The sequence below is a fragment of the Coturnix japonica genome, chromosome 28, assembly GCF_054131305.1.
Source record: "Coturnix japonica strain WE chromosome 28, WE-NBRP24, whole genome shotgun sequence".
Classification (NCBI taxonomy): Eukaryota; Metazoa; Chordata; class Aves; order Galliformes; family Phasianidae; genus Coturnix; species Coturnix japonica.
In genome coordinates this window covers 2,727,666-2,743,357 of record NC_140690.1, presented here as the reverse complement: position 1 = coordinate 2,743,357, position 15,692 = coordinate 2,727,666, and the positions used below count along the sequence as shown (strand labels likewise).

At 44.1% G+C, this 15,692-nt stretch overlaps 1 protein-coding gene across 1 annotated transcript; it reads right to left on the bottom strand.

Annotated features, from left to right (window-relative positions):
• Nucleotides 1-3,234: 3,234 nt before the first annotated feature.
• LOC146756048 (hydroxysteroid dehydrogenase-like protein 2) lies at nt 3,235-15,052 on the bottom strand. The gene is made up of 8 exons (XM_085524780.1): nt 15,028-15,052; nt 11,317-11,413; nt 10,363-10,533; nt 8,740-8,858; nt 8,078-8,176; nt 4,608-4,754; nt 3,922-4,050; nt 3,235-3,545 (listed from the first exon to the last, which is right to left on the bottom strand). The coding sequence occupies exons 1-8, from the start codon at nt 15,050-15,052 to the stop codon at nt 3,433-3,435; spliced, it is 900 nt and encodes a 299-aa protein (XP_085380906.1). The 3' UTR covers nt 3,235-3,432.
• Between the last annotated feature and the right edge of the window lie 640 nt (nt 15,053-15,692).

Sequence of the window (15,692 nt, the reverse complement as noted above, 5' to 3'; positions counted from 1 at the left end):
AAAGGTGCTGTAAATCCATGTAACTACCTTCACTTTTGCAGTATGACTGAATTAGGCACAGAAATATGGATAAAAGAGGCATTAAAATCAGAGCAGTTGGCCTTCAAGGCACACAGCTTTCAAAATGGCTTGGAGAGCAGAGCAAACTCTTTGCAAGTAACTATTACCACACAGTTCCATTTGGCTAAGTCAAAACATGTGCATTCTATTCGAGTATGATGATCTTTACATGCAGTTTATAACTGTAAAAAGGTATGTTTCAACTTGGGGAGAGGGGAGCTGTGGTGAGAGCCATGGTTTGGAATCCTTCAGGGCCAGCATGCTTATCTGTGAGTCTGAGGGAGACGCCTCCAGGCCAAAGCAGGTGCTACAGAGAGAAAGGTTTGACACAAATGGTTTTATTTGACTGCTAGAGACAAATGAGTAGGAAGAAGCTATGATTTCTTTGCTGACTGCTGGTATATCAGAACTGCAGACTGTAGGAGAGCTTAAAGGAGCAGTAGTAGGAGTGTGAATGAATGCTCTCTGTTCTGCACTAGGATGGATGTGTGACCAGCATGACATACCAATCTTCCACTCCCAAATCATGCTTTCCTGGAGGGCCTTCAAAACACTCTCACTGAGCCAAAAAAGACACTTTCTGGGCAGGGAAGGTCCCCAGAATGCCCATAGCCCCACCTGAGCACCTGACACTGGCACTCTGTGCCTGCCTCACTGAGCCTCTTTGTATTTTCACCTCTGCCCAGCATCATGTAGAAGGGCTGCCAAGGGCTGTGTGCCTGCGTGCTCCCCTTGTGACAGCATTGTGTTGTAGGTGCCAACAAAGGGAAAGCATGGACAGTGCAAAGTAGCTGATAATTGCATTAAATGGGACTGTTTTGGCAGCACTTTGATTGTGTGCTGAACATACTTACATGGATCTTCATTAATTTAGGGGCTAAAGAGAGGCTGCAGCTCATTGCACAACATTCAGAGGTTCCCTCCCACATGCAAACGCATCTTTTGAAAAGCCAAGCCTTGATCTCGTTTGAGGTACCTTAGAAAATGTAACTGCAGTGGATCTGCTGAAGCTGAATTACTTGTGGAGAGAACATATTACATGTCTTCCCTTAGATCTAGTCACTAGTTATCTCACATGTGCTGTTGTATTAGACAGAAAAAGCACAAAATGGTGTACTTCCTCTTGTTCCAAAGGAAGTGACAGTCGTTATTCTTTCCAGCAAATGTAATTGCATCAATTGTTTCTCACACAATACTCACAATTAAGGTTTCCAAAAGAACAGCTAAACTATAAAGCAGAGGGGAGCTGTTATTCACAGGTCTTGGATTAGATCTAATTTATGAGTGTAGCAGAAGCTACTTAGATGCGGGTGCTTAAAGCACATTCCTTCCTCCTATATTCTGAAAGAATACTTAGACCACTCAAGGATATTTCAATACCCTGAGCTTTTCCTGGAAATGCTGGAATATGGCGTAGGCAAACGAGAGATAAAGGAGAATCTTATAGCACAGGCAGATGACTAATGATGGTGCAAGCCATAAAAAAACACAGGACTGCTAACAAGGGAATGGAGATCAGCTGAGTAACCAAAAGAACAGGGTTTCAAATATTCATTTTTACACAAATGCAATTGTGATAGAGTAGGTGCATTATTCCGAGGGAAGGCAGAAAGTGAGATAGAGTAAAAGCTCTGTACTGTGCTGGTCACAGCACATTCAGCATTTTGCAAGCAGCTCCCAGCTGCATAGAATTGAGCAACACACCCATGAGCAGCCCACAGCACTGGAGGTGCTGCTGCCCTGCTGTCACCTACAGGTTGTGCTTAAAAGTACTACTATATGTGAATACTTATGCTGCAGCTCTCTCCAGCTCCTCCAGATCTGAGCAAGACTGGATCAAAGAAGGGTAAGGTGCCCTGTTTTTTGAGGCAGCAAGGTTTTTTATTCATAGGGGAAAAGAGGTGTAGTCCAACATGAACATGTGCCTCTAAAATCGTTGTCAGTCTTCAAGGGAGGGAGCTGGAATTTCATCTGATTAATTTTTCCCCACTCTCAGTTCTCAGGAGGGTCACCGGCTGAGGAACTGGCAAAACTCTTTTCCCATTTTGTTTTCAACCTTTACCTTTTGTCAGCTCACTCTGCATCTTCTAGATCCCAGCCACCCCCAGTTTCCAAACACACCACCTTCTCACCCATCCTCTGCTCATACATGAGGTACCGCCAGCTGATGTTTATTCAGCTCAGAGAACAGCAGCGTATCTAACGGTCTTTAGTTATTAACACAAAAATCTTACCATGTGCTCACACCAAGACAATCTGGTACCATCACCCTTTCAGGTCATGCAGCAAAGCACTTGTTTGACTGCTTTTGAAAGATTCTTTTTCTTGCACTATCCCCTCAATACTCTTCATGTTATCTAGATGAGAACAAGCCACATCTGCTTACATCTCCTTCCAGATGTAACAGCCCTGGCAATCCTAAGGCATACTTCCTGATTGCACTGCTGCAACCAGCATTACACATACAGTATTGCATAATGTAGCCAAGTGTGGGAACAACCACACAGCCACAGGCAAGCTGTCACCTCAAAAGGAAAGTTCGTTCATGTTTTTCATGGCGCTGGGACTGCAGAGTGCATAAGTGAATTCAACATTCTCTGTATTATTACCAGAATTCAACAGGGATGGAACCTTTACAGCACAAATAATTTTGTTTGAGCACAGGCTTTGAAGACTATAAACTATTTGACCATTGCACGAGTTAGAAAATAAATTCTAAGTCTTGAAATATTCTCTACATACTTAGGAGTAAAATGCCCTACATTTTGAGCAGTTCTGTTGGCAACACTGTGAGGTTGCTACCTCTGGCTTTGCACGTGCTCTTGAACCAGGAGGAGGATCTGTGCTCTTGTCCCCTTAGAGAGCATTTGTGCTTTTTCTCATGAGTTTCCATTCTTTCCATGCTAAAGAGGGAAGGTGATGTGCCTGTAAACATGTTGTAGTTTAAACCTTCTGGTGCTGCACGCAGGTGCTGTGGGAGGGATTACCTTGTTTGTGGCAGTCTGGGCTGGGGGTGTGTTTGTGTGAAGATCTGCAAGGTGATATTTGCTCCTCCCAGACTTCTTATGGGACATGCACGCATGCAAGCAAATATGTAAAAGAAAACCCACTTCAGGTGTGTTGCATTGCTCCAAAGGAGTGTAAGAAAGGAAAACACCAGTTACATAATAGAAGTATTCTCAAGAAGGAATTGTTTAATCACAAACACCTTTCAGTCTTAATAAAACTAAATTAGATCTTCTCTAACAGATCAGCATTTTATCCACAGTTGTTATACACACAAAAAAAGAGAAAAAAGTAGATTATCGTTTTAAAATGTAGCATTGCTATTATAAAAGAAAGGCTGGATGTTCTGCTGGTACAGCTTCTCCCTCACAGTTTAGCATTAAACTGTGTCAGCATCTTCTCTAGCTTCAATGCTAGTGCCATGTTACCTTTAATCCTTAATTTTCCTGACATGAAGGCCATGGTTGGCTTTAGTTTACCTAAAAAGAAGACACAGAATCATCAGGAAAAGGAAAGGAACTGGAGATTGCGATATCATATAGTAGTTACTTTGCTACCAAGTTCTACTGTAAAAGCATCAGAAAAGAGGTTCAACAGATTGACTGGATGCTTTCTGAAGCTACGCTCTGAAAAGTTCAATAGCTACTGAACAAAGCAGTAGATATTTTTATTATAAAATCATGGACTCACAGAGTGACTTACGTTGGAAGGGAATTTAAAGGCCATGCACTTCCAGCTACAGCTCATCCAATTCCAAGACCACAAAGAGAGGTGAGCCTGTCAGCTCATCCATCAGCAAGATGTTTCCTGCCACCAGTAGCTGCCTCAGTTCTGCCAAACCCGTTTGTTACTCACCAGTGAACATCTTCACAAAGTCGCCACTCGACATGCTCATCACAACATCAGCTGCTGCAGGAGGCTTCCCAAACCCAGCACTCCCACTGCTGGTTTTCAGGTCAAGGTACCAAGTGCCTCCTTCATCACCTGAGTGGAACAGGGAGAACCTGTGGCAGCACCACAAGGACTGATGTGCCCTGCCCTTTGCTACCCCCGCCTGCTTTTCTCTCCCATCTTCGTGCTAGACGTGCTGGAGGTGCTGTGCCAGAAGCTGCCCCGCGCTCTCTGTGCAGACAAGGTCAGCCCCAGCAGATGCCCCACAGTGCCACAGTGTCAGGGGACAAGGCAGTGGCTGCTGGTGGAGCTGGAGGCAGCAGGGGTTTGGAACAGAACTACCATGCTGACCCTGTGCAGCACGGCCAGCAGGGTGACACAGCAGAAATGAAACACCATGAAAACACACCACAGTCCCCAAAAGAGCGGCACATGCTGCTGATGCAGAAAGCATCTCCCTGTGACAACAGCAGCAGGGTAAATCCCACATGTGCTGAAGTTGGCTCTGAAAGGCAGCATCTTATAGAGCACACCCAAAGATGTCCCTGTTCCTAGACCAGTTATAAAAGACAAGTATTTACATGTGAAAATACAGACTGACTCTTGCTAGAAAAGTGAGCATTTGAGAATTTTACAAGTGATGGTCTTACCTGACAATTCAAACTGAAAGACGCCCTGCGTGGATTTCACTATTTCTTTATTGAGTTCTCCCTGAATAACTCTGAATGTTTCTGCAACAGGCCCTGCTGAAGCTGATTCTTTATTAAGCTTGGCTCCACCTGATGCCTGTGAAGCACCTAAAAGAAACAGATGGATTCTCTGTAAAATGCTGGAACGCTCTATCTCACTTATCTTTCTAAGAATATATATGTTTTCAGCAGTTCTTCTGCAAAAGCTTCTAAGGTGTGAATCAATTCACTACTTTAATCAGCAACTTTCTACACTGCAGTGAATGTGCTCATTTAACATTAAGAAAGAGCATTTGCAATTTATAAGGCATGTAATGCTTAGCAGCCCCTAAAAGCCATGCAGAAGGTCAGTGTATCAGGAAATAATTATTCTACTCAGTGAATTGCTACTGTGTTGGAGATCTGGGCAGTTGGCAGTATCAGTTCCTGGCAGAAAAGTCTAAGTGCGCACTCACAAATAGTATTTTCAAGGGAACTGGGCTCTTTTCAAACTTAGCCTCTTTCTTTCCTATATTTGTTTTGGCACTCCTATAAAACATATCCAGTATTCCTATTTGCCCTCCAATAGAAACATCACTATTCTGAAAAAGTGAACCTGATGCTTTTGTAAAAAAACAACTTCTCTATTTCATCTTGTAGACATTCACATCATGTACGACTGTGAGAACTTCATGTAGGAATAGAAGCTTCTCAAGTTCTCACACTGCAAGAAAGATGTAACACTCCTGCAAAATATGCTGATTGCTTGTGATTTTTTTACAGCAATATTTACTCATAATCTTCATACCACTTAACTCTGGTGGTAAAAAGCAAAAAGGTTGTTCAAAACAAGGTGCTGATTATGAACTGTGAAAGTTGCAGACACTAAAGTCACTTCCATAAATCAAACAGCCCAAATACAAGAGATTTTGCCACATAGCTTGAATGTAGTCCAAAAGTAACTTGAAATAGAGGAGGCATTCATTATCATCACAAATAATCGACATGTACATGCAGAGGTTGCCCTTCCACGGCCTTCTGATTATGTGGCTGTCATGTCAGTTTCAGCATCCAAGAAGAAGTCAGGCATCAGGGGGTGACCTAAAGGGGAGTTGAATAATAACAGTAAGCCCAAGTAAGGGCGAACAGCACAAACAGGAATCCATTCTGAAGGCAACAGCACCTCAATTTACCAGTAAATGAACTACAGGTTGAAAAAAGACAAGGTGACATGTTTAGGTTCTGGTACATTTAAAATCAGACCCAGAAGCCTCTTACAAATTCAGTCAGAAACATCTGAAGATGAAGAAACACTATCTCACTATTTGGTAAATAGTAATACATGCGCTTGTGGTGCAGGTCTATTTTCTTTTTGCTAATGGGTTTAAAATATATATATATATATATATATTTATATAGGCATTGATTATTAGAGCCTCAGTGGACTATTATGTGCTTTCCCAGAATCCACATTCTCAAACGTGAGGCAAAGCATCTTTTGACTGAGTCAAAGGAATATATCCATATTCCCCATATGGCCTTCCTTCCTTCGCAAGCTTCTCATTTTAAAGATCTCTTTTGCCTGGTGCAATTGCATAGACATCAAAATCCTTAACGCCTTCTTCTCTCAGTAGAACTTCATCAATAATGAAGTTTCCAGTGAAAGTTTTTGGCTTTGTTAAAATGCAATATGCAGCATCTGCAATTATGTCAGTTTTTCTGCACTGCTTCTCTATTCCGGATCCTCCCAGCATATCCATAGCAGCTGTATGTATGGCTGGAAAATTCAGAGGACAGGAAATTACAAGTTTAACACTAATGACATCACATACTCATCTCTTTGGCAAATGCATAAACTTTATTCTCCTCTCACATGAAAGTAAATCATGAGAAGACTAAACTGTGAAATACCATCAACCAGCGAAGAATGGTCAACCAGCAAACAATCCTCAAAGTGTAAAGATTCCCTTACTTGAAAAGTATTAAAGGAACCAAAAGAGGAATAAAGGGAAGAACTCCTTGTAATATTCATATTATGCAATGCTTCTATCAATACTTTCCACACAAAGACTTCCTCTGGCTTTATTTAGGACATGAAAAACTAACAGGACAACTATCTTTCTCAAAGTGAATGTGCATCAGCAATTAACATTTTCTGCAGCCATTACCATACTGAAAATCTCAATTTTAGCCCCACAATAACTTGTGAGATAACAAAGTGACTCTAAGTTAAAGATGAGAAACCCAATAGCACAAACTCAAACTTTTCCTGGCTTATGCTCCTCTACTTTCACATTACAGCCAATTATTATTGTTCTAAATATAGCAAAACTATGGGCAAAGACTGATATGAAAAACCATCTACTGTCCTGCAATCTGCACATCCTTCCATCTATTTCATACAAAGTGCTGCTGGTTTTCCATTAATTCATACATACAGCATCTTCCACTTTGACCCTGCAGTACCTCTACTACTCATTCACACTCTTACATCCTTTTGGCAGGCTACCTCTTTCACTTTTAGTTAAATCGAGAGCTCATAACATCTCACTATCAGCATATTTTCTTGTTTCAAGGAGCTGGATGAACCAATAGAACCATCCTAGCACAGTGTTAATCTCCAGCATTGAAGCTGATCACATATATATGATGTTCTTTAAATTAAAAACTTTGTAATTGTAATGTAGATACTACAGAAGTCACCTCTCTCACTCTCTAAAGTAGTTAACTTTTGTTTTGGCAGATAAACCTTTCAAAACAACATTTTTCTTCCTAGACTGAACATTACAAACTTTTATACTTCAGAACATGAACAGTTTTCATCAAGGAAACACCGATACATACAAATTTTGAAAGCTCACTTGCTGCTTCTAATGCTTTCAAGACACTGGTCTCTTTGTTCAGCAGCTACCAAACCTTCAACAGCAGCCCTGGTCCTCACTGACCCATGGACAATAAACTGGAGCTAGTATAAGATGGGCACACCAAGTTATTTTTCTGCTATGCGGCCCTTCAGTGTGCTGTGACTTGCAAGAAGTGTTGGATGGTTGTGTGAAGAAGCAATTGATTTCCCACTCAGCCAAAACTTTTTTTTTTTTTACATCTACAGAGGTACATATCTTGTCAGCTTCATCTATTTCCTGGCAATCTAACTAGCTGGGGATTCTAAATATTGACATAAATGTCCAATACTACTCAGGGATGGTGTGCAAAACAAAGTTCGAGTCATGTTGAAAGGAGCAGTGACAAGACAGGAGAAAAAGCAGAATGTGCTCAGGCTGAAGGCAAGTTTAAGTGAAAACAGGAAGGCAACAGTGAGAACTAGGAAAGAAAGCCAATACCCACACAACATCTTTGATCACAAAAAAATACACAGAAGTGCTCGGTGTTCTGAATCAGTCCTAAATAAGACCACCTGTATAGGACAAAACACAACAATTCAAAATAATCACCTGTTTTAGGCCATAAAGCATTGACAGCAACTTCTCCTTTAAATTCTTCTGCCATTCCCAAGACACACATGGACATGCCATATTTACAAATTGTGTAGGCTACAAAAAGCACACAAAAATCCCATATTTAGTAGGATACATATTTAGTCTACACATAGAATTTTACTTTTGAAGGATGTAAGTCACGGAAAAATCAACTTTCTGGGGTCAAAGCATCATCTTCCTAGAGTACAGAAACTCTCCCAGCTCCTACCACCCCCTTCAGATACAAACTGACCCTTTCACATGAGTATTGAATTGGGGAGGGAAAAAAAAAAGGAAAAAAGCACGTTGTAAATCCTTTTTGTATACTCTGAGAAGGGGGTGTTGCAGAGAAGGAACATGGACCTGCAAGAGGAGTTTAACCATGTTCCAAGTGTTGAAGTTTAAAAGATAATCCACAGGTTTAAGATGAGCAACATATGTTCTAGCCCAAAGACGCAATTGGGGCCTCCTTCACTCCTCAAAGATAATTTCTATTTAAAAAGACAGCAATAAGCTTTATCGCTACCAAATCAAATGTGGAAGCATAGAGAAAAAAAGATTTTGCCTTCCTATCTCTATTGGGAATAGAAAACATGGTGTAGTATTAAGAAATCCTATGAAAAACTCTTAACTCTTACCTGCAGAACCTTCTTGGAAATATAAGCCTTTCACCACCACTGAAGACTTTTTGTACAATAATCCAAGGCTGCCCACAACAGAACTGCTGCATTCTCCAAAAGCAGAAAAGGAGTGACTTCTAAAAACAACAAAACCAACCAATTCTAACGTTTTGATACTCAGTGCAGCTCTCTGTAATTTAATTCTTTTGGCCCTCTGAACACAGAGGACCAGTAGCTCAACACGCTGTAAAGGCAAAGTCCAGGATCACAATCCCAATGCAGGGTGCCAAAGACAAGAGCCAAAAATCAGATTTTCAAAAATGACCATGATTTTCCTTAAGGCTTTCACAGTAAAACTCAGTTTGCAAGTAACTGCATTTAACCCAATAAATCCCCACAAGTCTGTCCAACCAACCAGCAGGCTGACACAGCTGTGCAAACGACTTGTGACTGAGCCCCTGTGTACAAAGGTGTCACACAGAGTGGAAGCACCAGTGAGATAAAAAGGAACTGGGAATATTGCATGAGCATTTCAGCACAGTGTGAGGAGAACCAAAGTTCACCTGCAGCTGAGACTTGCAAGGGAAGCCAGTGGCAACTTGTTTATCTGCTATAATGTGGGTAGGAAGAGCATGAACAAGGGAAAGGCGTTGCTGAGTGGCATGGGTGATTCAGTGAGAGCAGACACTGGTAGTGCCTTGCTTAGGAACATGGTTTACCAGGACATGAGAAACTAGCCATAGATGAGAGGTAATCTTAGAACTTGGAAGGTTGGAAAAGACAATATAGTCCAACCTTCAACCCATCCCCACTATGGCCACTAAACCATGTCCTTCAGTGCCACATCTAAACCCTTCCTGAACATCACCAGGGATGGTGACTTCACCACTTCCCTGGGCAGCATGTTCCAATGCATCATCAATCTCAGTAGGTAAAATCAAGCCTGGTGAACCTGATTGACTTCTGTGATAGAATGAAAGGATTTGAGGCCAAAGTGATAACAGCTGACACCATTCACATTAGCAAGGCTTTCATTACCATCTCTCAAAATACTTTTGTATCCAAGTAAATACATAATAGTCTGGATGGTTGAACAGCCTAAGGGGTAAGAGAAATGTTAACTGGACAGGTTCAGGGAGTTAGAATCATGCAGGTGGGCTCCTTTTGCAGCAGGCACGGCCGCAACCAGGGCAGCCCACAGGCTGCACCGTGGGCGCTTTCTGCACTCGTACAGGATCTCATGACTACTGCTTGCAACATACGGGAACGAATAAGGTCAACGTATGTCCCCGTTCATTAGCAGCGCAGAAATAACGCCGCAGCAGTCACTCAATTCAGATTCCACAGCACACCCACAGCCGCACTTTGCCCTCCGGACGTGCACACAGCTCGGCCCGTGAGCAAACAGCACCGAGCGGGACTCCGGGTCCGACCCAGCCGCTCCGGGGCCACCGTGCCCGGCCGCGGCCTCCACCCCGCGTCCCATCGCCCTCAAGGGGCTGCGGAGCACGCGTCTGTCCCTCCGCCCGGCCCCGGCCCCGGCCCCGGCCCCGGCCCCGGCCCCAGCTCTGCCCCGGCAGCTCCTGTGGCTCGGAGCTCGCGGCCCCGCCGAAGGAAGGAGGAAAGCCCAGGTCGCCTTACCCAGTGTTGGGCAGCATGGCGGCACGGCCATGGGGCGGCTGTCGGCTCGGCACGGGACGCGCTCCCCGCTCACACCGCCCTCCGCGCAGCCGCGGCCCGGGGAGCCGGGCGGAGCCAGGGCCGAGCGGGGCGGGATGAGGGGCGGGTGATGGAAGTATCGGGATGAGTTCCCTGCGGGAGTACACCTCGTTCAACCAAGCCAAAGCCTTGCACGTTTTCACTGACAAAATTAAAATCGCATCTGAGATCTCGCCCTCAAGGAAAGGACTGAATGACCAAACTGAAGTGACAACTGAAACGATTTATTATTGAAACAACCTGTCCTTATAACTATCGGTCTATCCACTACCACCTCGGGCCACTATGCGGGCGCCGACATGACCCCACTGCAGGGCGCTCACTCGTCATCTTCATCACTGTCATCTTCATCGGTGCGCAGCCAGCAGCCTTCCTCTACCCAGACAGAGCTGGTGAAAGGTGGGCGCTGCGGGTCCTCCCAAGGCTCCCACTCCTCTGGCATCACCGTGACTTCATGCTGTATGTTCACCGTGAGCGATAAGGAGTGGAAAAGCAGGCCGGCCTCAGGAGCACGCTGCTCTTGCTCTCTTGGGCGCCAGGGAAGTTCCTGCAGCGCTGGGTTGCGTGGCAAGCTGTCTCCCATGTAAGATGAAGCGGTGAACGACAAGGAAGTACAAATGTCTCCAGGGCTCCAGCCGCTGTTTGGTGGCAGCAGGGACGGGTCCAGAGGCTGGTTCATTCCCCAAGCTGCTGCAGCACGCATTGGCCGGCTGTGAGAGGCTCGAGCTCGGCGTCGGCTGCGGTTTCTCCTTCGGCGCTTGGGAGGCCGGGGTCCCCTGGCTGCAGCCGCCTGGGTGCCGGCTGCCGGACCCGCTGCCTGCAGGCAGCCCCTGCGGGAGCAGGAGCAGCAGCAGCAGCAGGAGCAGCAGCAGGGGCCCGTCTCGGCTCTCCTTCTCCGGGCAGATCTCGGCCTGCACTGCTCGAGGAGCCGAGAGCTCTCTCCTCCGAAGTCTGGGTTCCAGTTGACGAGAGGCTGCAAAAGGCAAAGGAGAAGAGTCAGTTGTTATCACCTTGCGCTTCAAAGACAGCAAGGTACAGGAGATTTTCAATTGCTAAAGGCGGACATGGGAGTGAGCAGCATCACGAGCCGATCCTTGACCACCTCTTGCAGGGTGGGAGCGTCTTTGCTCAGTCCAATTGAAGTTTGTCCTTGCAGACATTTCTGCGACAAAGCGGTTTTCGCTGTGCCACTCGGCAAGTGAAATCCTTCTGAACACCCTGGGGGTTCTGATGGGGTGTCATTGTGATGGCACGTGTTTGTGATGGGGGCTTCGGCCACTCCCAACATGGAGTCACAATGATCACCCCAAGGTGATGCCCAGCCCTTTTCACCAGAGCTGTGCTCTGTCCTTTCATCCCCATCTTGTCTCAATGCAGTGCTGCTTATAAATCAGATTATAAATCAGATACAATTCCATGGGCTTTTCTGAACTCTCATGATCTGCAAACAAGAAGAGAGCAAGAGTTTCTACTGCTTTGTCCAGTATTTAATGAAATGTTCATCTCTGATCTGTGGTTTCATCTCAGTTGAAAGCTGGTTCTTTTTTTGCCTGTTTAAATGTACAAAGTATTTGTTGAGCGAGGGTCAAATCGCAGCTTTTACAATGTTGAGTTCTGGCCATGTTTTGGATCTGTGATATCCACATTTACTGCCATTCAAATCATTCCTCAGTTCCCTTCAGCAAAACTTTGGAACAGAGCAATTAAACATGAGGCAAAGTGACAAAAAGCAAAACATAAAACACATACATAAAAATGTTATTCAACAAGTAAAGTAACTGTCATGGGTTAGCCCTCAGCTGTACCTTCAGAAATGGCCTGGAAAAGCACATTCTTTTTCAGTCAGTCAGCCTCCTTGATGATGATTCTCTTTCTTCTTATTTAGAGACTTAAAGCCATCCCTGTCTTTCCTCACATGGCTTCCTAACATTGCATCTGTGTTAGGAAAGCTGGGATTTAAATGTGATGCAGTATTTGAAATGAGGCTGGAAAAGGTGCTGCCTTCAAACCTTGGGAGGAAAGCATTACTAACAGAATATTGGCCTCTCATACCACGCATCTACAAAATGCCCGTCCTCATTTTGACTTGACATGGTGTAAGCATGAATAAGATGTGGATCTCTAAGAGAAGACGTAACTAAATCCTGCTGCAATGCCCAGCAAGGAGAACATTTTTTCTGTAATGACTGTGTATAATGACTCAAAGAGAAGACATATAACAGTATTTCTTTATGTTTTGTGGATAATACTTCTTTTGGTTTTCACCTTTTCTGCAGATAGCAAACTGCCCTCTGTTACTGTGAGATGTATGCCACCTAACTGAACTTGATTTTGCTGCAGATGCATCCAGAGCAGAACAAAGCTGTCTCTGGCTGCCCCTGTGTTTTTCCCTCTCCATTAAAGCAGTAGTTCATCCTGTGGGATGAAAGCTTACTGTGCTGCCCTGGGGGATAGTGATTGTGAATGGCAACTGTGTCAGGGCTGTGTCTGGCTGCTTGTGTGGTTGTACACATGTTTAGAGGGGAGAGAGGACAGGACTGTCATATCCATATATAAGCCATTATGGATTCGAGCCCAATGGAACAAGAAATTCAGTAGCAATAGACAAGGAAAAACAGAAAGATGGAATCTTTGTTTTCTGATGATGTGTTTATGCTATACTGCTTATCCAGGGATGAGCATGTGTCCTAGAGGCAGCATCATGGGAACATAGACAGGTATCCCACCACCTTCCACTCAGGTCCTCAGTGCTGTGCTGTGGGATATTGTGGGAGCTGATGGTGCTGACTATGAGGTGTACTTGATCCTTGCATGACAAACTTTCATGTGGTGCCATTCTTGGACTTTATGCTCTAAACAGACAAGGCTGAACAATGTGCCAGTCTGCTCTGCACTGGAAGGACAAACCCCACAGTGGGTGCTAAAATTCTTCTGGACATTTGCATTCCACAGGATTTTTACATGAGTGTAGAAATGCTCTGCTTATAAATCCGTTCCTCAGGTCACAGCTTTTGTAAAAAAGAAGTGACTAAACAAACTTGTTGCCCTGTTATCAGAAACTGAAGAAAAACTTCAGATTCTTTTACTGGCCGTTCCAGTTAATAAGAAAACCAGCTCTAAGGCCTGTGTAAAATACAGGCGCTATCTGCATGGTGCTGAAGGTAATGAACGACGCTGATCGCTAACTGTACTAAGAAGAAAAGGTAAGGTCAGCCTTCAAGTCCCCACGGGCTCTGTTTCGATGACCTCTTTCATTTCATCAGCTCCACTGGCACGTTTTTTTCCCAGCCTGAGTAGGGAAAAATCCAGCTATGTGTGTGTGCCAGCAGAGGGAGCGCTCAGCACACGAGATTGAATCACGGAATATCCCGATTTGGAAGGGGCTCTCAAGGATCATAGAACCACAGAATAGTTGGGTTGGAAGGGACCTCAGGGCCCACCCAACCCCTGCCATGGGAGCGCTGCTACCCAGCAGGTCAGGTTAGAACAGGGCCATCCAACCTGGCTGACCCCTTTACTTTAACCCTTTGAGGCTGAGCTGTCAGCCCATGGTTCACCCATATTTTGCCTGGATTTTATTTATTGTGGTGGTGGCCCAAATGTGGTTTGACTCCCCACCCCCAGTTTCTTTTAAGGCTAGGGCCCCTACTTGTTCTTAGGCTCGTGGCTGGATTCTCTGACACACACTGAGAGAGCTTGACATGCACTTACTACATATTTCCTACATTTAAAGTCAATGATTGACGGGATTAACAGACTACAAGCTGTGAAAGCTGAAAGGAATGAGGGTTTATTTAAAGCAATCAGTAGATAAAGCTTATCTTTGTTATAGGTAACATTCCTTTTTCATCAGTAACTCAGTGGTGCAAATGTAAGCTGAAAAGTAGAGAAACAAAATCTGTCCCTCTCAAAGAACTAGCATAGATTTCTCACAACTTATAAGCCAATATGATAAACTGAAAAGGCCAGAATTTTTATTTCTCTACTCATTGGTGTTTCTGCACATCTCATTATTTAAAGGGACTCTTCCTTGCTCAAGTATGATGGTCTTCTGAGTTCCCAACCTGAAGTCATGGCTGTGTGGTACCCTCCTGCACCAGCTCTGCTTTGGGGTCTGGCAGTTCCTTCTGTAACTGCCTCCTGCCATTCCCACCTGGAGATTATGCTAAAGAATGGAGAGGGAACTTTGCAAATGAGTGAGGACAGTAGCACAGCACCTCCTGAGAAAGGCTTACTTCCACAGACTTTTATTGGTGGGCTGCACACATCAGCTTGATGTTACCTTAAGGAAATGAGAAAGTGAAGAGAAGGGACAACTGCACAGTAGACAGCCAAGAAACAAAGCCATGTAGTCCCCAGAGGATTTTCTTCTCCAGTGTCAGCAAGTAGTAAGGATGAGGAAGGTGACAATAACTCTTCTTGTCAGACTTTTCCCTCTGTTAGCAAGGGAAAATGAGGAAGAAAAGTGTATGCATTTCCTCCATAGCAGAATAAAGCTTAAGCAAGGCAACCTCTGTGCAGGAAAACAAAAAAATCTTCTCTTGTATTTCCTTAATGTGAACAGTACCTTCTAGCTTTCCCCCTTACTTTCTCCCACTGATACGAACCACATGGCATGGGCACTAGGTTGTGGAACACACCTTTTTCATCAATGGATGAAGTTTTATCAGGGTGGAGGATAACTGCCACATCATTATTTCCAGTTGTAATCTTTGTCCTAAGGGTGTGTTAGCATGTGTGGGATGTGGTACTGGGAGACTACAGAGCACAAAGTTCTGGATCTTTTTTCCCTATAAATATGAACTGTACTCCATAAAAACGCTTTGTCCAGAAGGTTGTTGTCAGCTATTTCTTCATAAGCTGAGAGCTTGCTTTTTTATTATTATTAATTTTTGTTTTTATTTATTTATTTATTTATTGGGAGGGGGGAGGGGGAAAGAAAGCATTAATGTGATATGGGGGAATGCAGAGATTCAGACTTTGGAGTAAAAGGAGAATACTGAAGGCCACATATATTCACCAAAAACCACATCTCTCAGAACTCCAAGTTTACCAGGCCCAAAATGGAGGGAATAAAAGATTAATGCTGTTGCCTCATTCAAAACTGGGAAGAGACAAGCCCAGATGGCTCGTTTTCTTATTTTCTTTGCCTGAGGAATAAGTGTTACACTGCTGTTGACTGTTAAACACATCCTAACTAAGCAATGTCCTATGTTTGTGTTTATCATTTTGATTGCTGTCATTTTCCTTTC